The sequence below is a fragment of the Dasypus novemcinctus genome, chromosome 3, assembly GCF_030445035.2.
Source record: "Dasypus novemcinctus isolate mDasNov1 chromosome 3, mDasNov1.1.hap2, whole genome shotgun sequence".
NCBI classification, from domain to species: domain Eukaryota; kingdom Metazoa; phylum Chordata; class Mammalia; order Cingulata; family Dasypodidae; genus Dasypus; species Dasypus novemcinctus.
This window is the reverse complement of record NC_080675.1, coordinates 126,743,388-126,769,301: the sequence shown is the minus strand read 5'-3', so window position 1 is coordinate 126,769,301 and position 25,914 is coordinate 126,743,388. Positions and strand designations below refer to the sequence as shown.

Sequence of the window (25,914 nt, the reverse complement as noted above, 5' to 3'; positions counted from 1 at the left end):
GGGATTGGATTAATCATCCCCAAGGCTACTTCTAGCCCTAAATTCTAGAATTATGGGGTTTAATAAGCTAATGTAATGATAGCATAAATTTATGTTTATGCCTGTATGCTTTTATTTACATCATTCAAATTATTCCTCATACAAATACTGAGATGTAGGTAGCACAGGTGATATTATACCAGTTTTACTATTTACTACTTTTAGAATCTCGCAATGCAGGTAATAAGTGGTAAAACCAGTCCTAGAACCAGGTCTTTGAATTCCAGTTCTGTTTTCGTTTAACACTTAGCAATCTGGATTGTTCAGGATGAATTTTGTTTGCAATCTCATTTCTTGTGGCTTTGGCATTGGTGTACCTAATTTGGTGTATGTGCTTGAAATCCTTTGGCTATTAAGGGTTATATGAATGCAAAGCAGATAATTTTAAGGGAGATGCAAAACTAGAGTAATACATAGTGGCTGGTTTTTGGGTAGGTGATATCACAATGATTCAAGTAAGAGAGGCTAATTTTCCAGAAAAATAGGAATATAAATAACTAGCCTCAGGAATTATCTTTAGCATAATGTTAGTTAATGATTACAAATACATTCATTCCCTAAAATATTTTCTCCTGCAGTTCTACTTAGCAGGCTAGACAAATTTCCTTGACGACAGGTTCCTAGGTAAAGTGAAAAAGGTGACAGGCATGTCCTTGAACCCGAGCCAAAGTGCACAAACAATTCTCAGTTTCCTTTGGAGCGACGTGACCACCAGCACTCCCTCTTTCTGCCTCTCCTAGGTTCTGAGATGCACACGTTAGCCAAGCCAAGAGTGGTGGTCAAAATGCAAGCGAGGTTTGAATGGTGATTTTAGTTATAATATAAGCTATAGTTAAGAGTCATGGAAAGTCCAGAGTAGTATTGCTTAGTAGCAGAATATTTATACCTGTACATGTAGGTTCTTCCTCATTACTTCTTTGCAATTTTCAGTTGTATCACATTTGTCTAGCAGTCACTGGAATGAGTTTTTCCCCAAAAGTGAATTTTCCTGATAAATGAAACATGTCATCTATTTAATACTTTGTCTTAGAAGTTGCTACAATTAGGTTTTCTGCTTTCCTACATTCTTTAAACATATATCTACCATCTTGTCATCTTTTATTCAGCCAGGTAAGAGCCATTATGGGCAGTGATTGTCCTGGGCTTGGAATACCAGTGGAACCCTCCATAGCGGTAGAGATTTAGATCAATTTGCCCTTACACTAAGTGCCCCAAGACTGCCAGACACTAAAGACAAGTTTTCTCTTATGTCTCAAGTCTTTGTCTGCTCTGATTTACTTTTTTCCTGTACTTAACTTCAGTTGGAATTCGTTATGTTCCTACTTCCGTTGCTTCTTACACCCTCCCTCTTTCTCAGCCAGTGTTTTTAATATAAGTGAGCTGTTAAATGAGCAGTCATTTTACTTGGCTGAATTATCTTAGGCCTATCCTATTTGTTTTCATATGTAAAATGTACCTGCTAATTTCCTAAGATTACATACCGCAATATGAAGTTTTTGCTAAAATGGGTATATTATCAAGATTGTTGCACATGACTATCATTTAACTTCCCTTGTGTTAGTCAATTTCAGTCAGTCTACATAGTTCTAAATTCATTTTATTAGTGTTATTGTATACACACCTAGACCTAGAGACTGTTGGGGGGCATTTCTCAATGACATGTAATTTATTAATTTATAAATGCAATGTCTTAGAATAATAGTAAAGGTGATAGTAACTAAGGAAAAGCAAATTTTAAAAATTCATTTAATTTCTGCTTCATATATAGAAGCTCCGGAGTTTTAGATTTTCATGGAACCAGACTTATCCATTTTTGTATGGTTTCTATGAGGTTTTGTCTAGTAAATCCTTCCTGTCCCATTGTCTTAATGATTATCTCTTATATATCCTATTAAAAGTTTTTAAAGTATTGTCTTTAAGATGTACCTCTTTATTCAGTATGATATCAATTTTTATGTATGTAAGCTCTGAGTTTTGGGATTAATTTTATTTTCTCATGTGAATTGCCATTTCTCCTAGTCAGAGTAAAGGAATAGTAAATTTAATTTCTCAGTGATACATATGGACATCTTTGCCATATGCCAAATTATCACCCCCCTGCCCACATGCTTTTGGGTTCTATTATTATATTCTGTTTGTTAGTCCACTTGAAAACCTCTGGGCCTGTACCACATGATTTTAATTATTGTAGCGTCTCCTTCCTTTCCTTATTCTTCTTCAAAATGTCTTTGTTTTCCTTGCCTCTTTACTCTTTGATATGAATTTTGGGATAAACATCAGTTTCCTTAACAAAAATCTATTGGGAATTTGATTGCAATTGGTTGAATTTATAGGTGAATTATGGAAAATTGCCATCTGTGTGGCACTGAGTTTTCCTTTCATTAATATAACATTAAATGTTAAATTCTTTCATTGATTAAAGTCTTTATTATTTAAAGACAATTTACAATTTTACCTCTAAACACCTTGCACATGTTCTGTTACATTTATTTTTCAGGACTCTATAGCTTCTGTTGCTCTATATTTGCTCCTTATTTATTTAACAGCTTTTATAACCCAAAGTGTACCATAACATTCATTGGTTCTTAGTATATTCAGAGTTGTGCAACCATCCCCACAATCAATTATTGAAGATTTTTATCCCCTCAAAAAGAAACTCTAAGATGTGCTGTGGCATCTATTTTTATTTTAGCCTCCTTAAAACTTATGGCTTCTTGAATATAAGTTTTCATGTCTTTGAAACTTTCTGGAAAATTGTCAGCGGTTAATTTTTTAAATAATTTTTGAAGCAATCTCAAACTTACAGATAAGAAGCAAGTAAAGTAGAAAGTACTATTTTCCAAAAACTGTTTGAGAATACATCACCAACCTGTTACCCCAAATTCTGAGAATACTTTAATGTATATTTCCCAAGAATAAGGACAGTCTTCTACACAATCATAATAAAAAACATCAAAATTAGGATATAACATTGACATACTACTACCTTCAATTTTTAGGCCCCATTCAGATTTTGCCAGTTGTCCTAGTAATACAGTCTAGAATCTCTAGAGTCACATGTTGAATTTAGTTCTCATATCTCTTTTTTTGTCTTTATTTTTTTAATGTTACATTCAAAAATATGAGGTCCCCATATGCTCCCCACACCCCTCATCCCACTCCTCCCCCCATAACAACAACCTCCTCCATCATCATGAGACATTCATTACACTTGGTGAATACATCTCTGAGCACTGCTGCACCTCATGGTCAACGGTCCACACCATAGCCCACACTCTCCCACAGTCCACCCAGTGGGCCATGGGAGGACATACAATGTCCGGTAACTGTCCCTGCAGCACCATCCAGGACAATTCCAACCCCCGAAAATGCCCCCACATCACATCTCTTTCTCCCACTCCTTACCCCCAGCAGCCACCATGGCCACTTTCTCCACACCAATGCCACATTTTCTTCCATTACTAGTCACAATAGTTCATGAATAGAATATCAGTAAGTCCACTGTAATCCATACTCTATTCCTCCATCCTGTGGACCTTAGAATGGTTGTGTCCACTCCACATCTATATCAAGAGGGAGCTTAGATTCCACATGGATGCTGGATGCAATTCTCCTCCTCTCAGTTGTAGGCACTCTCGGCTCCCTGGTGTGGTGGTTGACCTTCTTCACCTCCATGTTAGCTGAGTGGGGTAAGTCCAATAAACCAGAGTGTAGGAGTTGCAAGTCTGTTGAGGCTTAGGGCCTGGCTATCACATGGTCAGTCCAGAGATTCAGGTCCTCTCTTGAATCTCTAGTTGGGGAGCAGTTCGTTAGTCTTTCTTTGGCTTTTATGATCTTGAAGATAACAGGTCGCTATTTTGTAGTGTCACCTATTTTGGGTTTGTCATGATTAAATTCAGGCATGCATCTTTGTAGGAGTATACAGAAGTGATGCTGTGTTCTTCTCATTCCATCTTATCTATTGGCACGTACATTTGATTTGTCTCATCACTGGTGACATTAACTTTCATCACTTGATTTTAGATAGTGTCTGCCAGGCTTTTCTACTGTAAAGACACTCTTCTCTCCCATTGTAAGCAATACATATTTTGTGGGGAGATATTTTGAAACCATATAAGTACCTCTTTTCTCATCTAACTTTAATGTATATATTTATTTTGCATAAGTGTGGACTCATCGTTTCCTATTTTATATAGGAATTATATAATTTGTTACTAGCATTTTAATTTTGATTCTCAAATTGTCCTCGATTTGACCAGTGGGTACCCCTTCAAACTGGCCTCTGTGTCCTTTTGCTATATCCCCTTGTCCTTTGGAGAATTTTTTTTGCCTTTAACATGTTCCAGGCTCATCTTGTGTTTTTCCTGCTCCAGGCCTGTAATCAACCGTTTTCCCCAGAAGCTCTGGCTCCTTTTAATGAAGAATAATAGTTATTAGAAGGTAAGATTAGGTGAGTTAGGTGAGCCCATTATTATTGGGGTGTGCTGGTCCCAGGCCCTTTTAGTGAATAGAACTAGAGAATGTGTGTGTGTGTGTGTTTACCTCTATGTTTATTTCACAACAGTGCCTTTGATTTTACTCCAACACCACAGGGACTGGGATTATTCCAATTTTCTCCCTTTACGTATTTCTACCTTCCTTTTCTGACAGTAAGAAACTTGCTTCCTGTTATCCTTAATATCTTAGTTACTTGCTCAATTACACTGTATGTGACCAGTCTCCCACAGGTGCTACTGCTCCATCCTCTATACAGATGCTCTCCTTTTCATCCCCTGTGGAGCTGCCCATGACCACACAAGTGAATACCCTCCTCATCCATCTGTGTTCCAGTGTGTTGTTGTACTTTGGGGCAGTAGCCCTCCTTACCCCACCAGGACTCTGAAACCCTGTGCTGAATGTCCTCCAGTGTGATGGCCTTCCTCATCCTCCTTGGACACCAGCACTCTGTGCCCAACTGTCCTTGTAAATGGAAGCTCCTTCCTCACTGTGCTCAGGCTCTGAATCCCCTGTGCCAGTGCCTCCTTACGTGGAGTGAACACCATCATCACGCTGTTTGAGTTTCTGTACACCTTCTCACACAGGCTCTGACATGCCATGTCACAGGTTCTTACCCCTCTGAGGCTGTTGGCAGCCCTTGTTGAACCACCCCCTCATGGAGCCTTCCCTTGATCAGGCTCCAGTATCCATTGCTTTACTATCTTGTACATATTATCTCTCTTTACCCTGGTTGGGCTCTGAAACTCACACTGGACACCCTACCCACCCTTCCTGGGTGCTGACTCTGCATGCCGTCCTATGTGGATGTCCTTTGTGCTCTATTCCAATTCTGCTACTCTACTTCTGGTCCCTGCTGCATCTGGTCCCTCTGCTCTACCTGATGGCTTTAGGACTGCATTGGTTAGGGAGAAGAGATCTACCCTTTTTTGGCACATTAATATTAAATAAAAGTTGGTTCTTTTCATCCTATCATCCATATCTCTTAATTTCCCTTGTTAATCTTTCTAATTTTTATATTCAGCATTTTCTATTCCTCTACCTCTCCATGCTGTATTTTGGATAATTTCCTGAAAATTACTTTAAAGTCCATTGATTCTCTCTTCTTGTGAATCCATTTGGGGGGCAGGGTATATAAAAATAATAACAAAAAAAATGTCGTAATTCAAAGCAGAAGAGATCCAAGTTAAGGTTACAATGTTAATGAAATCAGAACTCTTTGGTTAGTTTAGTAATATGGTTAATTTTTGTGGTTCTGTTATTTTGAAATGGAATGCTGAAGCATTTTTCTATAGAAACCTGGGTTCATGGTACTTGGGTACTATAGTAAGAATAGTACAGGTAACTATAGGTTAGATAGACTTGTGAACTGGCTTAAGATGTGAACTTTGGGAAACTAGGAACTAAATTCCATAGTATAAGTACAAATTTTAATTCAACCAGTTTGTGGGTTAGGCAATACCCATATTAAATTTGTGTTAATGTTGTCAGTGCTTACACATGTATGTATATTTATGGATATATATGTGCATAATAGAACATTAAAAATAATATGCACTATAATTTTTTTAAATTTACATTGGTATTCATACTTTATATGCTTCAGTATCTAGAAGTCCTGCAGGACAGAAGGGTTTCAATTTCCTAACTTTCCAAGGCAAATGTGGGGTGTAAGCCTGTACTTCCACCTCTTTCCTATTTGACAGATTTAATGGGCTTAAATATGTACTGCTAAATTACAGGAGAAAACCTACTAATTTATTCTGAGGACTTAAGGTAGTATTCATCCCAAAATTATTTCTGTTTCAGAAAAGAATTCTTATGTGGACAGGAAACTTAACTCAATGTTTTATAGAATGGACTGCAAATATTACTGGCTGATATTTCAGATCATTTTGGGTGGTTCACAGAGAAACTCTTTTAGTAATTATTTTAACACATGAAGCTAGTGATCTCATGAATATTATTGTTTAGAAAAATGTCATCTACAAAAATGGATCTAATAAAAGTTATTAAAATTGTTATTTAAAATAGGACAGGTAGAACATGAATATGGCAGAAATCATGACAGTCATACCTGCGTCTTTGAAGACCAGGAAACTCTGTTATGAAAAAGATTTAATAGCAAACTTCAGGCATTAGGCACCTAGGTGAGGTGACATTATATTATGTAGACACCTTTATTCTTGAAGGACCCCACTGCCCTTCAGAACAGGATGTGGTGAGAGCTGGGTATGGAGTGAATAGACTATTCCTATCCTTCTCTTCATCAACATCAGCAATCAGGAGTTGGAAGAACAGTCCTTCCTCTGGGATCATTAACACGGGGCATGGTAACTTCATTGTCTGATGGTTATTTTATCTCTTAATTTATGGAAGAGTTCCAGGAGAAAATCTTGTTATTAAAGTTTGTGTCCTCAAATATCTACTTTGTAATATGTTCCGTTTCCTAATATTTAAGGATGACGACCTTGTATCCATTTGACCATGTTCTCTTCTCTGTTTGTCCAGATTGGCCCAACATGAGGTCCTCCCTGCAGGCAGTGGCGCTATGGGGAAAAATGGCCCCACTTCACAGCATCACTGCCATCATGATCACCGATGACCAACAAACGATTGTCACTGGAAGTCAAGAGGGTCAGCTCTGTCTCTGGAATCTCTCATCTGAACTAAAGGTTAGTGAACCCTACTGATAATGAAATGCACAGAGCTCACAAAATAAGCACACCATGCTTCTACATGCAATGACATGAAAGCTTTGCATAATTGTTAAAAATATGTTTACTGAAGTAATAAATTGATTTTACTTCTGAATTTGGAAAAATATTATATGCTGGATCAAAATAATTTATGAAAATGATATTATGAATATTGCTAATCTTAGCTACCTGCTAGGTGTTATCATCCTCTAAACCATGCTGAGTTTTTCTATTTTATATCCTGAATTATATGTTTAAGTAACTGAACTCAGACATTTAAGTGTAATTCTGAAAATTATGGCTCATTGATCTAAACAAAGGGCATCCTTGAAAACCACTATTAGCTAACTGAGTAATATCTTAATTATCTGAGTGTTTCTGTCAGTTTGGCCTTCTTGCTATTCTTTTAGTTGTGCTTGCCTGTGATTTTTACAAGTTGCATCAAAGCTCTAAATCCAATTTACAATTGTCTTTCTTTTATTTCAGAACCTGACCTCACCTAGGATTTGGCTCATTGATTAGCAATTAATTGTCCCTGTCCCAAGTCATAAACATTTAACATATTGGAATAGATATTTGCTTAACTCTAGCAGCCTCTAGACCCAATTTGAACATTTAAACTAATGATGTACTTAAAGTATACTGCCCTCATTAAGTAGCCTTTTAAAGATCAAAGACTATTTTTAGCCTTTAAAGTTTGTCACTTTAAAACCTAAATTAACAATTAATTGTAATTCTATTTTATAGTGTAATTAATTAACATCTTCTATTACTGAACAGTTCTGCTACAGGACTGCCAAGAACTGCATAGCACACCGGCTCAATGTTTGTGAACTATCTTGAAGGAAACATTGCAACAGTTGTGCTTTGAATATGGTGGCCCTCACATTTAATTTTCTATTACAGTGTAAATTTAGACTTCTAAGTGGTTTAAAATGTCTTGCTACTCTTTAATGTTGAAGCAGTGTTTTCTGGTAGGAGAAGTTATTTTGTAATATGTAGGTTTCTATTACTTTAAGAAATTTGGAATCCTAGTATCTGTATCTTTTTTTATATGTTCTTGGTATTTATTCAGCAGGGGTTTGTTCAGTGCACAGTTTAGGTTAGGCAGTATGGTAGGTGCCTGAGTTCAAACATGAGTGAGAAGCCCGTGATTGGCTACCAAGGAAGTTGCAGCATAGTAGAGAGGAAGGACATAGACTAACGATAGTGAAATAATGCCAATAATACAAGGTATGGCATAGCACAAAGTAGGGAGTGATCTGCAATGCATCTTCAGTGGGGGAAGTTATGCCATACTTCTCGTAGGAGCAAATCTTATGCTTGGGATTAGAGCATTGGTTCTTAATGGAGAGACAGGGTAGAAGGCTGGGAGAGGGTGTTTTTTGTGCCATAAAAGACATTTGGCAATGTCTTCAGACGTTTTTGGTTGTCACAACTTGGGTAGTGGAGGCCACTACTGGTATCTTAGTGGGTAGAAGCCAGCCAGGGATTCTGTAAATATCCTACTGTGCACAGGGCAGACTCCCATAACAAATAATTATCTGGTCCAAAATGTCAGTAGTCTCAGATGGTGATAAACCCCTGGATTAGAGATATAGAGTGGTAATGGAGACCAGCTAGAGTAAGAGAAAGACCATTTCACATCAGGGAAGCTGCAGGTGTTTGAAGAACTGTGTCTGTTGTTGGAGCCTAGGTGTAATCAAGGCTAAGAGAGAATTGAGGCCCAGAGGGGGCCTGGTCATAGAGGACTTCGGGAAACAAAGGAGTTTGGATAGAGTCCTCTAGGTCAGTCAGATGAAAACCACGGACCCTTTTCTGAATAAAGTGGCAGATAGTTTTAGGCCTCTCAACATCAGAAGTCAGAGAAAATAAAGATAAGTTGATTTTTTTTTTCCATCCAAGCTCATGGACGCCCTTAAATCTTTACACAGACCCCTGTGGGTCCCTGGACCCGGTTAAGAAACCATGCTCTAGACAAAGAAAGCCATTGACATTTAAATAGCTGATGGGATAAGCTTTGTGTTTAGGAAATAGCACTGTAGGGACATTGCAAAAAAGTCAACAACATGAATAAGACATTGATTTGTTTGAATGTGAGATATGCCACACAAAAATTTTCCTTGGTGTTTTCTATGGCCAACCATAGGACCAGAATGAATAAACATAGCTACTCTTGTTTTCCCATGACTCTCACCCCTACCTGACAACTAGTCATACAGTAGAAGGGAAAAACTCCTGACTTTTCAAAAACTCAAGGTCAATTTTGAGTTCCCAACAAATATTTTTCTTATCCGTAAAAAGGTCAAGTGAGTGTTCCATAATTGTGATTTTAATGTTTGTGGTTTAATTTGATTTTTAAAAACTGAGCGTTTAAAGAAATAATTTGGGCAAAGGAGGAAGAAGATAGGGCTTGAGAACATGGGGACTGTAAAAGGAGATATGATTGCCCATGGTGCCTTGAGTGTCTGTAAAGGGGAAGGACAATAAAAAAGGGAAATCGGAAATTGTAGGGCAGCAGGATGTAAAGTGAACTGGGAGCCATTTATTTCCTCATCCTGTAAATTGAAGAGCCTTCTCTCCTTTCAAAAAAGGTTTAGAGAAAAGAATACATGCAATTCCATGGTCTTTAACACTTACCACCATGAGCTGTAAAGTAGAAAAACAAATCCAGGGACTTTAGTTTATTCATTCATTAGATAGATTAGATAGGAGGTTTTGGTATATTCTAGGCACAGGACACCCCTTCAAGTTGCACAGTGTCTCACATAGGAGACACACTTGTACAGAGGAAGTCGTAAAGCAGTGCCATCAGTGCTGTCATAGGAATTGGCTGAAGAGTATATAGTACAGTGAAGGAGCACATCACACCACCTAGGAGATCAAGGAAAGACTTTCTGAGGGTGGTTCTAGAGCTGAGTTTTAAAGGGTGCCCAGGAGTTAACAGGAGGGAAAGGTGGGAGGAGATTGTAGGCAGGGGAAATGATGTGTGTGAAAGTTAAAAGCCTTTGCCTTGAGGGAACTGTAAAATAGTTGGGTAGCCCTGGACCAAAGAGGGTAAGTTGGGAGGTGATCAGCGTGTCTGCCTCAAGCTGCACAGGCCCAGTGGAATCTGCCACATTAAAGGGTTAACGTATTTTAATTAGCAAAGCTAACACCAGGTACTAACTAAAAGCGGGGGTGATATTAAGGGATTTTGATGTTTTAAGCGAGGTGATGAAAGAATACTATTTTATTATATTCAAATTTTAGAATATCACTTGGTGATATTGGAGAGCCTATGAAGTGAGGGAGAGATGAGATGAGGGAGAGGGAAGAGGCAATGAAACCTGGAAAGATACTTAGAAGAGAAAAATGCACAGAACTTAGTAACTGACTGGCAGTGGGGTAAAGGAGAAGGAACAAAAGATACCTTCCAGATTTGGGGCTTGGGTGGTGGATGGGATTAGTGTAATGATGGTATCATTTATTTGTATAGGGAGTCGAGGGGATTAGAGAATAGGAGTAGGGAGAGAAAGAAGGTGATTCAAATTTCTGAGCATCTTAGAGTATCCAGGTATTCACTAAAGTCTTGTATACACATCTCCGTCTACTCTTTGCTGCCATGGGTGGTGGGATGGGAGGGTGCAGGAGAGCTAGGAAATGAATGTCTCCCTTGCCTGGGCTTCTCAGCACATACATGCTGACTCCAGGTCCAGGGTCTTTTGATCACATGCCTAGGGTCTGCACGCTGCCTCTAGGTCCATGGTCTGGCTTCCACAGAACTTTTCTCTTTAGAAGCCTCTCTACTTCGTGTGTTAGGAACTTCCTCATTTGGGAGTTTTTCATCTTTGTGATGGTAATTGGTGGTATTCATCATTACCAATAAGCTTAGAGGAAGGTAAGGTGAGCATTCTCTCAGGCATATTTCCTTAGTATTGCTGTGTTCCATTTTCCTCCAGTCTAATATTCAGAAGAAAACACAAAGACAAAATCTTTGAACACCAGCAATGTTGTGTGAGACATTGGGCAAATGACTTATCATCTTTGAGCTTTAATTTCATCATCTGTGAGTTGGGATTTAAACACCATCTGTGGAAAGTTGCACGAGTGCCTGGGATAAAGTAGGCACTATATTGATGCTCATTGAATTGTGTGTCCATTTCCTCTTCCCCGTTGTGATACTAAAAGTTCTTAGGGGGTGGGGTAGGGAAAACCAGTACTTCACAGAGGTAGAGTCAATGAATAAAAGAAAAGTTCCCCTGGATTACATAATAATAATGCCAAAGTATGGTAGTAGATTTTTTCAATTTTGTTATTCTTTATAGCAGCTCTCGAAGATGGTAAAAGGAGGTTATAGTAAAGTGACCCAGCTTGATCCAAGTACAGGTGGGGATTTATTAGCAAAATGAGGGCTTCATACGAAAGACAACGGAGTTCCATTCTATGTATCCATAGTGAATCGGAGAAAATGTCTTGATATACCCTGATTCATTGCTCAGTTCTAATTCTAATAGATTAGAAAGGGGTTGAGTTCACAGGGGTGTGAGTCCCCAAATTGATGAAGAGGGAAAATTGTGTGCTATTTTCTGAGGTAGAATCTTCTGGATTTCCCAGGAGAAAGACAAAGTCAGAATTTTGGCTATAAGTGATTCTAATGGACCACAAAAAGTCTGTTTATACCATTAAATATTTAACACAACGAGAAACTTTTTAAAGAATTATTTTTGGTTATGATCAGAATAATATAAATGCAGAGAATAATTATGATGTAAAATAGTTTGTAGTCATTGATATGGTTTGGTAATCATTTACATATATACTTGCATAGCTCAGAAGAAAGCATAGTGAATATTAATTAATTTGGAAAAAGACTGTCATTACCAGTGTGTTCTGGCATGTTTTCTATTTTGTGGTTGTTTTTGTAAACTTGTTTTACTTGATAATGAGGAGCAGACTTTTTCATATTTGAGAAAATGGAAGAATGAGCTTTTAATATCATATATTTTCAATTCACATCTAAGTGAAAAACATTGATATTTTAAATGATAACTTAGTTAAAAATTTTTCTTGAATGTTCAAAAGTTAATTTTCCTATTTCTGAGACAAGAAGCTAAAGAAGGTATTTTAATGGTTACAAAGAGGTTAATATTTTCTCTTGTATTATTTGGTAAACTCTTTTTGAATTCTGAAATTTGCATGTCAATATGCTACTATTATTTGGGGACCTTTTGTGAAAAATAAACATCAACACTGACTTATTTGTATTCAAAACTTGGATGTTGTAAAGCAAGTCTGGTAATTATCTAGGTTTCATGATGGCTATGAAACAAAATGAAAAAATGTGTACAACACAATTCCTTTACCTGAAAGTTTATTATTTCATGGATTTTGATATGCCATCCATCAGAGTTTTTCTGAAACTTAGGTATAGTAAAAAATATAATGGGGTTTTCTGAGTAGAATTATGAATACTGTTTAATATGATATTTATGTTCTTCAACTAAAAACAGTTTACAGTTATTTAAGAGCTTGCTGTCATCATTTTCAGATTTCAGCTAAAGGACTTCTATTTGGTCATTCGGCTTCAGTAACATGTTTGGCAAGAGCAAGGGACTTCTCAAAACAGCCTTATGTCGTTAGTGCTGCTGAAAACGGGTAGGTAAGACTTGTAGAACTTTGTCCCCTTCTCCATTTCTGCCACTCTCCCCGCCCTTAAAAATGATGGTGGGATACAGAATTTTATGGCTGAAGGAATCCTTAATTATCAATATGATATTAGATCTTCAGTGGCTGAATAACTTGTGTGACAGCCCCAAGGAATGTAATTAGTACTGTGATGCCTAGCGTAGGTGTCATTTTGTTGGATTGGGGCTGTAATACAGCCGAGTACAGGTGTCAGGCCTGTGGCAGCCTCAATGTGTGAAGGGTACTGGCAAATGCCATCGCTCTTAGCGGCTATTATAGAACGGGAAATGGAAAGAAGCCTGGGTTCTAGTCTTTTTTTCACATTGTAGCTCACTTTGAATTCTTAATCAAACCCATCTGAGCCTCCATAGTTTTGTAAAACAATTCAGTAGTTAACAATCTCCATGTTGCACCTTTGTCTAATGTCATTATAAAACTAAGGAAGGAGAGGACTTGGTTTAAAGTGGAATGTAGGAGAGAGAAGGGCAAGGAACAGAGATAGTGGTTTGAGTATGGTATCGTGGAAACTGGGATTGCTCCAGTGAAATAGGACTTAACTGTGGGGAAAAGCCCCACTGATGGAAAAACTTCTATGTGCTATGTGCTTTACTCTGCTGATTAGTTATTTGCCAACGTATACTCAGGAATGTGGCATCTATTCAGCACTCTTTTGTGAATAAGGGATTGGGTTGCTGGTTGAAACAAGAAAACCTCCTCCTTTCTTTTTTCAACTCAAGGAATAATTATATGATTCTGAATTCTGAGAACCTAAAGAATATTGAGGAATCAAGTGTCCTAATTTGTAGAAGCAGAATGGCAAGTGGGATAGCTTTCAAAGAGGTACCTATTCTCATAGCTTAGAGTAAAGGAATAATTGTTATATTTAGAGAGATTGAACTTTGGATAAGTCTAAATTGAAATGCCCCAGTACACTCTTTTTTTTTAGAATTTGCCAGTAGCCTTCAATCGCTAGGGCTGCCACAAAGCCTGCTACACAATCTAGAGGATTTGGCAGATGATGTGAGTTTTCTGGGATTACTCAGTCGAGAAGAAAGGGCTTAATGGTGAAGTGAGAATCAGATCTGAAAAGTAGCTGAGGGGAAACGGACTTTGGCCCAGTGGTTAGGGCGTCCGTCTACCACATGGGAGGTCCGCGGTTCAAACCCCGGGCCTCCTTGACCCGTGTGGAGCTGGCCATGCGCAGTGCTGATGCGCGCAAGGAGTGCCGTGCCACGCAGGGGTGACCCCCGCGTGGGGGAGCCCCACGCGCAAGGAGTGCGCCCGTGAGGAGAGCCGCCCAGCGTGAAAAGAAAGAGCAGCCTGCCCAGGAATGGCGCCGCCCACACTTCCCGTGCCGCTGACGACAACAGAAGCGGACAAAGAAACAAGACGCAGCAAATAGACACCAAGAACAGACAACCAGGGGAGGGGGGGAAATTAAATAAATAAATAAATCTTTAAAAAAAAAAAAAAAAAAAAAAAAAAAAAAAAAAAAAAAAGTAGCTGAGTCCCACTTTGATGATTTTGCTCACAGTGGTCTAGCTCCAAAAAGATCCTAGGATTAATGGGCATGCGCTCAATGATGGATGAATTCAAAACTGTATAACTCCTATAAGAATGATTGTTAATGGACCTGAGAGTCTAGGTTGGCTGACCACCATCTTTCTTTTCCAAGATGATTTGAATTTTCTAAAACTTTGTTCCCTTGAGGTCCCCAAAGAAACTTTCTCTACTGCTTATCTATCAAATCCAAATTTAATCTGCTGAAAGTTATTACCCTTACTAAGTTTGGCCTACATATCCCCCAAACTACAATAATTTTTAGCTTTGAGAAGTCCCAGTAAGTGGCTGTCGGTTTAGCATTTTTGCCTTCAGGATGATCAGAAGAGACTCAAAGTTGTTTCAAGGCTAAGCTTTTAAATTTTTTTCACAAAGTATAATTTAGGGATATCAAAGAATCACTGAGGATTCAGACATCCTCAGATTCAGGAATACTAGTGAGTTCTAGGGTAAATGAAAGGAAATAAACACTTTAAGATCTGACTTAAAAGTTGTGAGTCAGAAAGGGCAAGTATTTACAAAGGGATGAAAATTAGACTGAAAGTTGACTCAACAGTAAAAAAGGAAACCAGCTTCAAAAAGTTGAGAGAAAATATCTGTCAAATTAGAATTTATGTATCCAGCGAAAATATCTTCCACAAATGAGGGCAAAATACAAATACTGAAACTACAAATATGGAACAAAAACCCGGCAAATTTTTAGAAAATCCAAATGAACACAGACTATAAAACATAAATTTATACGTACACACACAGTCCTAATTAATAATAGCATATAATAGAGTACTGATCTGATTCCACATGTTCTGGTGTTCTAGATGCATGTAGAGATATTGATTAACTTCAGGCTTTAAGTTAGTTATACATGTTGCCATTTCCAGGGTAGCTAGTAAAAGAAATAAAGTATATAACTTCCAATTGAAAAAAAAAAAAGGTGTTTAGTTCAAAGAAGACCAAAAAAAAAAAAAAAAGGCAAAATGAGACAAATAGAAAGCACAAAAACAAGATAGTTCAAATAAATATGAATAAAACAGTAATCTCAATTACATAAAGAGATCCTCCAGTTAAATCAGTTAAATTGCATAGATTGCCAGACTGAATTAAAAAACAAAACCAGCATAAGGACAAGAAAAATTTAGAAGTGAACGGTTGGAAAAATTTTTATCAAAAAAATACTGAGCAGAGTAAACTTGGAGTAGCTGTATTAATATTTTATATTAATGATTGTAAGTACTTAATAAAACTTTAGGCAGAAAAGCATTGATACTAATAAAGAGAATTACTACTTATTAATAAAAGTTTCAATCACCAGCAAGAGATGAGGCTAAAGAGATGGGCTAGAGAGGTAGGCAGGCTTCCAGGACAGTGGTTCTCAAACCTGAGCATTCATTAGAATCATCTGCTTGTTTAAATATAGATTTCTGGGTGCTACTCCCAGAGATATTGGCTTAGTAGATTTGGGCAGAGCTCTGAGAACTTGTGTTTCTACGGAGTTCTTGTTTAATGATGATGCTGGTCCAGAGACCCTACTTGGAGTAGCAAGTAGGCCACAGTTCAGGCAGTGAGAGAAAGTGTGGGGTCAAGAATGACTTGGGAAATTCATTGGTGATGATACCATTCACTGAGATAGGAAACAAAGTAGGGAAGATGCTGTGTTACATTTTGAACATAATGACTGTGAAGTTCCTGCAAGTCATCAAAATGAAGGTATCTATGAACTAATTACATATGGAAATCTACAGCTCAGGGAAGAGTTCTGGCCATAGAGGTGGATGAAGACATAGGAGTAGATAATCCAATGAGGGAATGAGGAATGAGAATATAAAAATGCCTAAGACATGAAGATAAAATAACCATTTAAGAAACAGGCTGAAGAAGAGGAGTATAATGGAAGAAAAGGGAAAGAAAAGTATGAAGAAAGTCATGGATTTACAATTCAAGATGGTGAACCAAGCATTCATGTTTATTTCCTCTTCCTCCAGGCATTTCACTATAATTTGAGGGAAGCAATAATAATATTATAAATAGAGAATGGGAATGTAGCCAAGAGAAAGTGTATTTCTGAAAGATGGAAGATGGTTGAAAGAGTGGTAACTGATCTATTTGTTATCCTTTGCATGAATTGTTAGTGAGGTGCTGAGGTGGAAATGTACAGATACATACAACAAAAGGCCCTTTTTCAAGGAACTTGTTGTAAGAATTTGACAATTAACAGTTCTCTAATTTTATATAGCACAGATGGTTTCCTCTTTATTGAAATAAAAATTTAATAATTAAAATTTGGTAATCATTAAATGTCATTTATTTAGAATCAAAGATAATTTAATTTCTGTAAAAACTTTGGAAACAATATTTGAAAAACAAAAGGAAGAATATACATTTCAATAGATTTCATTTCTTACTCCTTGTTAGGCATGTCATTTGTGTAGTTCCATGTAAAATACCAATGCTACCTTTGAAACAGAGAATTTGCTTTCTTAAATAGAATTGATAGGCAAAGAGTCCATGTTTATTTGTGATATTTTTGTATTTTTTCAAATTTATGATAGGAAATAAGATGATAAACAGAGAAATTATTCAGAATCCAAGATGATTTAAAAACATTAGTATCACTAGGGGATCTTTTACTGATGCCCAGGCTCTAATCCTAGAAAATGTGGTTTAATTAGCCAGACTTGAGGTCTGGATTAGGTCCCAGACATCAGGATTTTTAAAAAGCTCCCTGATGACTGTAGGCTGCCAGAATTGAGAACCACTGGCTTCGAGTTAGACCTATCTAGAGACTGGAGGGTTCAAAACCACACATGCAAGATTCCAACCCAGAGCTGTGGAATTAGACTCTCTGTAGGAACCAGAGAGCAGTGATTTTTGAAATATTCACAGGTGATTGTTGATGCACAGAAAGTTATATAAACTCCCAAATTTTATGTTGATGGCTGCTTAATGTTCATTTAAGTCGTATAATATCTTCACTGTTGAGATATATTATTTCAGTTTCTACCCTTCTCCCAGTCTTCCTTTTCAGGTACCCATACATGTACACACATAATTTTTCTCCTGATCTCTTGAATTATGTATCCTTTCATCTTACCTCACATCCTTTTTAGAACAAGAGTAAATATAAACAGAAATTTAAAAAACGTATGAATTGTTGTTTTCTGTATCTAGACAGGGTTTCTTCACCCGTGAAATGAGAGGTTGGCCTACCTGATTTTATCAGTGTGTGTCTTTTAGGCAGGGGTTTCTCAGCTCTCTGTTGACCTTTTGGACCAGATTACTTGGTGTTGTGGGGGTCTGTCCTGTGCATTGTAGGATGTTTAGAGCATCCCTTCCCGCTATCCACTAGAGCCAGGACTAAGTAACTGCCCAGTTATGACAACCACAAATATCTCAAGACATTGCCACATGTCCTTTGGGAGGTAATATCACCTGAGAACTACTGATCGAGAAGAGCGAGTTCCAGTGTTTGGTTAGAAAAAGAAAAGAGCCTACAAATCACCAAATGCATATAATATTTAACATTATTAGTCTTTTGTTTCTTATTAGTAGCTTCTTCCTCAAAGCCAATAAGGCTTTGATTTTTCTTCCATGGAAGTTTTTGTTTTTTTGTGTCAAACCTCTCAAAACTGAAGAATATTGCCCAACAACTCTGAAGCAGCCATTCTGGGTTTTGTGAATGTAAATAACATAGATTTAAACTCTCTCCCCCACTGGGTGTATTTTATAACTGTATCTGCATCTTTGTAAACAAGTCAGAGTTTTCTAAACATAAGAGTTATAAATATTAAACAGCAAGGATGATTTCAGGATCAAGTAGCGCTTTTATGTTTGAATGAGAAGCAAAGAAATAAAAGGGCCAGCAATCCTGAAATCATCCTTGCTGTTGAATGGTAGACCAAATATGGCCTCTTGGTGGCACTGTTTATTTTTAACAAAAATGAAACCTTGGCTCCAGACATGCTGCGTTTGATGCATTATGCGTTTCAGAGTATGTAGTTTAAGTTCAGTGAAATAAATCATTTTCAAGAGGATGTAGTTTCCACGGAAGGACTGTTGTATTGTCACTCGAATAGACTGCAATGGCTGTATCCCCACAATTTGTTGTAGGCCAGATTGCCCTTAAAGTAAGTTTTGCAAGCTGGTGGCAGGGTATAATTATCCAAACAAAAAAACTACAGATACAGTATGTCATCCCCTGCTAATGACCACAACATTTTCTTGCCCAGTAATCTGTAACAAAAAGCCACATAAATGATCGGGCTGCACTTAAGTGCAGCACTAAAGAAAAACTTGGTGGCACAAAAATTATTCCAGCCAATTGAGTGGAAATGACCGAGAATAATTCGAAGTTATCTTTGCTAGGGAGATGTGTGTTTGGAATGTCACCAACGGGCAGTGCGTGGAGAAGGCCACACTTCCTTACAGGCACACAGCAATCAGTGTAAGTATGCTAACTTCCTGCAGAACATTTGCTTCTACAAATCATTTAGAGATTTGCTCTGCGCACATTTAAAGAAATGTCTTTGGAGAATATTCTTTCCTTAAATTTTTATTTAGTCAGAAGAAGGTATTATCAATCATCATCTGCTCTTTTGGCATCTTGATTTCCCAAAAGTTAATACTGAAGCAATTTTTTTCTCAATCTTTCTTTCATTTCTGTGTATTTCTAATATATATAAATTTGAGGACAGTTTCCATATATTAGTCACATGCACACATACATGTAAATACACAGAAAGATTCCATTTTAATGAGGTTCTGTTTTATGAAGCAAAAACACTTATTTCTCATTTTCCAACTCAGCCTATTTTTTGATGCATACTTTTGAATTTCTGAATTTATTATTTATGAAAGAGAGCAAGTAGTCTAAAGATTACCTTTGTAATCACTTTCCAATATTTAAATTTTTGCTTTTGGTAGATGGGTCCCAAGATACATGTAAATTTAGTTACATTATTCCAATAGTGCTGATGGTGTTTTTCCTACTTAACTGTTTGTGTTTAGAGTTGATGGGTTGCATTGCAACATTCACAAACTACTTTTTATTCTTCTGGCACCAAACTGCACAGTGAAGGAACTCATGAAGGGTAGAATGTATTACTCCATCTTTTATAAGAACCACCAATACCTTCATTGACAGTTGATAAAACCAAAATTCAGAGAAGTCCTCAGCACACCCAGGATTATGGTAATTGCTAATGATGGAATTATATTTTTGCTTTCGAATTCCATTTGCATAGTATTACCACTGCTCCTTCCGGATGACAGGAGAAGGCTGGCTTCTGTGTTGTGGAGAATATCAAGATGTCCTCATAATTGATGCCAAATCTTTGGCTGTTGTTCACACTTTTACATCCTCACAGTCACCCGACTGGGTCAACTGCATGTGCATTGTTCACTCCATGAGAATTCAAGGTAATAAGTTGGGTAAAGTATAACATTAGAGATTGCATATAGTATCCACTTTTGAAACATTCACTAAAGCATGTTAATTCTTTATATTTATCTGTTAGTGGGGTTAGCTGTCTAAACCATATCAAGTAAAACTAAGAATACCAACCAGTGGTTTAAGCCATTATAAAGGCAGCAAGAGGGTAAGATGAAGGAAGTGGAAAGTGGAGCATCTTGGTCCTCATAACCCAGTTCAGCTTGGTAAACTTCAAAAGTGACAAGTGGGTATTTGCTGTAGATTAACAGGACTCTTGGAACTTTCTCCCTACTGCATCTTCTGGATGTGGTGATGAAGATAATTCCATTTCTGTAATGAGTGACTAGACAGGAAAGAGAAGGCCCCTCTGTTATTCCCCAAATTGGAAGGCATGCTATCACCAACATGATGGCTCACAGTATGGTTTTGCTTTTAGTAGTGCTTTCTTTTTACATGGGCATCCATCTGAAATATTAAAACAAATTTGAAACATGATCAAAAACATGTCTTATTTTATTTTAAAAAACCACAGCTGAATATTTACCACCTATACAGCCTTGCATAGTCCTTAAATGACTGTGAAATGATTGTTACAGAAACCAGTTTCAGCAGTATTTGGCTCATATGTGACTTTTGTTCTTTTTACAGAAGATTCTCTCTTGGTGGTAACAGAAGCTGGTGAGCTGAAAGTATGGGATCTCTCTTCATCTATCAACAGCATTCAGGTTGGCTTGTGATACTCCCTTTTTTCTCCTATTTGAAACATATTTATTAAAATTTTTAAATTATAAAAGCATTATGTGCTCACTGTTAAAAGTGCAGTTACACAGAGCTATGTACATTTTACTGTCATGTACTTCCCCCATCCGTCTTCCCAGGGGTAAGCAATTAGTGATATGGATAGTATTCCTACCTTTTCTCTATGCATACACAACTGTTTTTATTTACATACCCATTACATTGATTACATTTTTAATTTTAAAAAATTACCTATCTTAGCAGAATACCTCTGTCCCTTATAGCAGAAGATACCTTTTCTTCTGGGTGTGTGTGAGCCGTGGTAGGGAGATGGTTTTGAGTAGGTGGGGTCATCCACTGGGGTTCTCTAACATGTTTACCTGCTCCCTGGCCTCAGGTTTCCAGTCAAGGTGATGGGTAGAACAGCAACTGTATTTGTGTTGGTGGCAAAATTGTATCAGCTGCCCCATGGAGCTCTGGGGTCTTCTTAGGGATTTCTCTGTTGAAGAAGCCTAGGAAAATTGTGTTAGGATGCTGAGCTCAAGAAATACACACCCAATATTATCAGAGACTTAATGGGAATATAGTATTCTATGTATTCTGTGACAACTACTCTTTTGTCTTTAAAAAGCACTTTGTTCCTTTTTATATTTTAGCAATCAAGGTATTGCAGTGTTTGATTTTTGCTTTTTTTTGAGGTACCGAGAGCAGGGATTAAACCCAGGATCTCATATGTGGGAGGCTGATGCTCAACCAATGAGCCACATTGGCTCCCCTGAGTTGGCCTCCTCATCTGTTTGTTTATTTGCTCATTGTTAGCTCATTGTTTGCTTGTTTGGTTTTGTTTGCTGTTTTCTTGTTGTTTTTGCTCATTGCTTGTTGTTTTTTCCTTGTCTGCTATTGTTTTTATTTGTTTGTTTATTTATTTTCCTCCCTTGTTGCTTACTTGCTGTCTGCTCTCTGTGTCCATTTGCTGTGTGTTCTTCTGTGTCTGCTTGTCTCCCTATGTGGCATCATTGTGCTACGCCAGCCCTCCACAGGTGCAGGCCGTCAGTTCTCCATGGGTGTGGGCCATCAGCTCTCTGCAGGCCAGCTTGCCTTCAGAAGGAGGCCTCAGGACATAAACCCAGGACCTTCCATATGGTAGATGGGAGCCCCATCGATTGAGCCACAGCTGCGTCCTTCGTAGTTTTTGCTCGTTGTCTCCTTGTTGTTGTTTTTCTCATTATCTGCTCATTGTTTTGCTCATTGTATGTTTGTTTTCTTTAGGAGGTACTGGAACTGAACCCAGGAACTTCCATGTGAGAAGTGGATGCTCAACTTGTTGAGCCACATCTGCTCTTTTAAAATTTTAAAAGTCTTGTTTTCTCTTACTCTTTCTACCTTGTATCAAAGTTAGCAACTTATTATCTTTACATTCTCAGCATCTATTATGGTCCCCCACACAATGTTTGTTTAATTATTGTATATAAAGAGTCCTTGCATCCAAATAGGTTTCCTGCTCACAGCTTCTTTTGCAAAGTAACTTTTTAGTTCAGAAAACTCAAAAGGAAACTGGGGTACTTTTCATTTATGATAGTGGTGTGATCTACTTCAAGTATATGTGGAGCAGATCTTCCGATGGTCATATATAAATTATTTAGAACTAGTACTAAAATGTTTTCATTCCTTTTGAAGGAAAAACAAGATGTCTATGAAAAAGAATCTAAATATCTGGACTCCCTGAACTGCCAGACAATACGATTTTGCCCATATACGGAGAGACTTCTATTGGTGGTATTTTCCAAATGTTGGAAGGTATTATAGAATAACATCACAAATACCAGTGATGTAGAAATGTAGTCTTCTTTTTCTTGTTCAGTGTATCAATTAAAATAATATTGTTTAAATAAGACACAAAATCTTGATGATATTATTATAAGAGCATGAAATGACTTCTCAATTTTATGATTGTTTTGTAAGCTTTCCATTCACTGCATTCAGCTGTTTTGCTTTCCAGTATATGTTCAGTAGTAAATCCTAATTTGATTAATAACAAAGTATAATAATAATGAACGTTTTTCTCTCTACATAAATTATTTTCAAAAGTTGATGCCTGCCTTTCAGAATTAAAAAGAAAAGTAATACTTTTCACTTGCATAGATTAATCTTATTGAATGGGGTTTTCTCTTCTGCTTGCTACATTTGTTTCTTGTGAATATAAATGCTTTTCTTGTGAATATATTCATTAAATTCTACAAGAAGAAAGAAAAACTAAATTACCATCAATTGATAATGTCTTTTTTCTATTAATGTTTCATTTAAATGGCTCAGTTATCAAAAATAAACTCTCTTATTGTATGGTGATTTTATATTTCTAAATGAAAATTTAAAGGTACATGGCCTAACAAAGGGTTTCTGCTTTATAAACATTTTTTTGTATAGTAAATTTTCAAATGTTAAATTTGGATTATATGCAAAAATATAAAATTATATAGAAATGTTGAGAATTCAGGTCTCTGTGCTTCATTGGCACGTCTGAAATGGCATTGCCAGGTATACTCTATCTACTGGAACCTACCTTAGAATAATATGAGAAAATATGTGCTAGTAAAATATCATTTTGATACACGAATACAGTATAACTTCTTAACACTTAATATGCTGTTGCATTAATATTGCCATCGGAATAGTCTTTACAAGCGTAATTTATCTCTCCTCTCATTGGCAGATTGGATTTTAAACTTTTATTAATGTGCTTCATTAACTTTGTATTTAGGTTTATGATTATTGTGATTTTTCCCTCCTGCGAACTGAAGTTAGTACAAGTGGGCAGTTCTTTGCTGGTGGAGAGGTGCTTGCTGCTCACAGAATCATCATCTGGACAGAAGATGGTCACAGTTATATCTATCAGCTGCTGAACAGGTGGGCTCAGATGGGAGCGGCATACAAAACAGTCAGGTAGAAAATGAACTTTGGGAGGTTTATTATGGAAAAATCCCTGCATGCGGCCTATGATCAAAAACCAGAACAAAACAACTTTGGCACTAGAAGATTTACCCTGGGCTTGGTAGGCTTCAGCCTTTGTGTAAAACAGCAGGGGATGAAGGAATGAGATTAACCATGTATAACTTGTACAGCTGGTGCTGGGTTTTAAAAAAGTCACTTGTAATTATTAACCCAACAATTTCTAACTAGAGTTAGAAACTTGGTTCTACCGGGCTCAGAGAGAGAAAAAATACAAACGAATAAAGAACCCCAAAGTTCTAAACTTTGCTTTTTATTTTTGCCATGCAGTGGGCTTTCAAAAAGCATATACCCTGCTGATGGAAGAGTACTTAAAGAGACCGTTTATCCTCATTTACTGTGCTCTACTTCTGTGCAAGAAAACAAGGTAATGCAGGAAAAAGAGTGACTGCCCCAAAGCTGTTTTACTTGGTTTCTTAGATAAGTGTTGCTTTGTTTGTAACATAGTCAGACTTAAAAAAAAATTGAAGCATCACCTCAAGTAGTTAATGAGAAAATCAACTTGATTTTCTTACTAATGGCTAGTGAAAAGAGAATTTTGTCTTTAAAAATTTCTTATTTTTAGGTCTAGCTAAATGATCTGTGTTTTTTATGGAAAACTATAAAGGTTGAAAAGGATAAAGGAGAAATAAAAAAACTTGACCCCAGCACTATAATGCTTTCACCATGAATATTTTTTATTTTGTTTGGAACATTTTCAGATAATTGGAAACAATTCATAAATAGTACAGTGATCACTTATATCCCTTTCACGTAGATTCATCAGTCAATATTTTGGCACATTTACTCTCTATATATTAATATATCTTTATATATATACACACATGCACTCACAAATAAACATACACATATAGACTACACACTAATTTTTTTTTTTCACTGACCCTTTTGATAGATAGTTTGACAGATCATTGTTAATGTTTTGATGTATCTACTCCAGTTTGAAACTTTATGAGATGGTCTATATCCTGTTTAGTTTTTTTTTTTTTAACTTTGCATTGAGATCATTTTTACATGTATTTAGCTGTTCTTCTGAATAATTTATTTGTTTAAACAAATATAATTAAGATTCCTGGCAGAGGCTTGGGGATATAATTGCAAGATTGTTACTTGACTGAAGTATACCTTTTGACATTCTATGAAGTGTGAAAATATAAGCAGTTTTTTTTTTATTTCAGTAATGTTACCCAAAGGTAGTTTTTTGTTTGTTTGTTTGTTTGTTTGTTTGTTTGTTTGTTTTTTACCTAGTGGTCTTAATTGTAAGTTAATTATCCAGAATGGTATTTTGTGGAGATGAAAGGATTTTGAATTATTGATGTATCAGCCAAGAAAGCATGTTGCTTTTTACAGAATGATGGTTTGCTTAATTAGGCAGCATAGATGTTAGAAAACTTAATAATTCAGTTTTTGTCCCTTTAACCTATCCAGGAGGTTTTGCTACAAAATCTTGACTAAGAAGGTGTTGGCCAAAATTTAGAGCTCCTGGGGCCACAAGGGCATAGGCAAACTTTAGAATTATGGCATATGGATGGCAGTGGAGCCTTGTTTTGCTCTTGATCACACCAGAAAGGTATTTTTAGTTTTATTTTATATTTTAAAAGACTGCCCTTTCCTCTTTTATAGCTCCAGAATGTATTTATACAAAGTACAGTTTATTAGTCAGGGCTCTATAGGGAAACAGAACCAACAGGAGATAATCTGTAAATATTATCAGATTTTATAACATTGTCTTATGTGACTGTGGGAATCCACAAGTCCAAATTCCATAGGGCAGGCTGCAAGCTGGGAACTCTGATAAAGGTTTTTGTTGAATTTCCCAGGAGAAGATGACTGACTGATGTAGAGATGGAAATTTTCTCTTCTGACTGATGAAATCATCACTGTTCTGTCTCATTGTTGAAGGCAGTCTCCTCAGTTGATTGTGGATGCAGTCAGCCATAGATGCAATTCAACTTACTGATGATTTAAGGTCAAGAAATGTCCTCACAGTAATGATCAGGGCAGTGCTTGATTAACCAAACAACTGGGCACCATTTCATGGCCAAGTTGATACATGAACCTAACCATCACATGCCATTTGCCCTAAAATATGATGCTAAGTCCTATCCTTTAGGAGCTTCTAGTCTGCTGCAAGCATCAAGATCTTTTACCAATAATTCTTTTTTAGATAGCCACAGTTGTTTCTGTATCTCAAAAGTGGGAAGTGCCTGGAAGTTATTAAAATATGAATAGAATAATCTGAAACTAAACAAACTTGGCTTACTATGCTTAGTCCCATTCCTT

General features: G+C 36.9%; 1 protein-coding gene across 1 annotated transcript in view; it reads left to right on the top strand.

The window, feature by feature from the left end:
* Window positions 1-25,914, top strand: part of WDR72 (WD repeat domain 72) — a 248,867-nt gene that overhangs the window by 20,246 nt on the left and 202,707 nt on the right. The window contains exons 3-11 of the mRNA XM_058294228.2: window positions 4,413-4,479; window positions 7,045-7,208; window positions 12,763-12,869; window positions 18,822-18,900; window positions 19,700-19,874; window positions 20,536-20,612; window positions 22,303-22,422; window positions 23,384-23,529; window positions 23,902-23,998. Of these exons, the coding sequence (XP_058150211.1) occupies window positions 7,056-7,208; window positions 12,763-12,869; window positions 18,822-18,900; window positions 19,700-19,874; window positions 20,536-20,612; window positions 22,303-22,422; window positions 23,384-23,529; window positions 23,902-23,998 (954 nt within the window). The 5' untranslated portion in view covers window positions 4,413-4,479; window positions 7,045-7,055. The remainder of the gene's footprint in view (window positions 1-4,412; window positions 4,480-7,044; window positions 7,209-12,762; window positions 12,870-18,821; window positions 18,901-19,699; window positions 19,875-20,535; window positions 20,613-22,302; window positions 22,423-23,383; window positions 23,530-23,901; window positions 23,999-25,914) is intronic.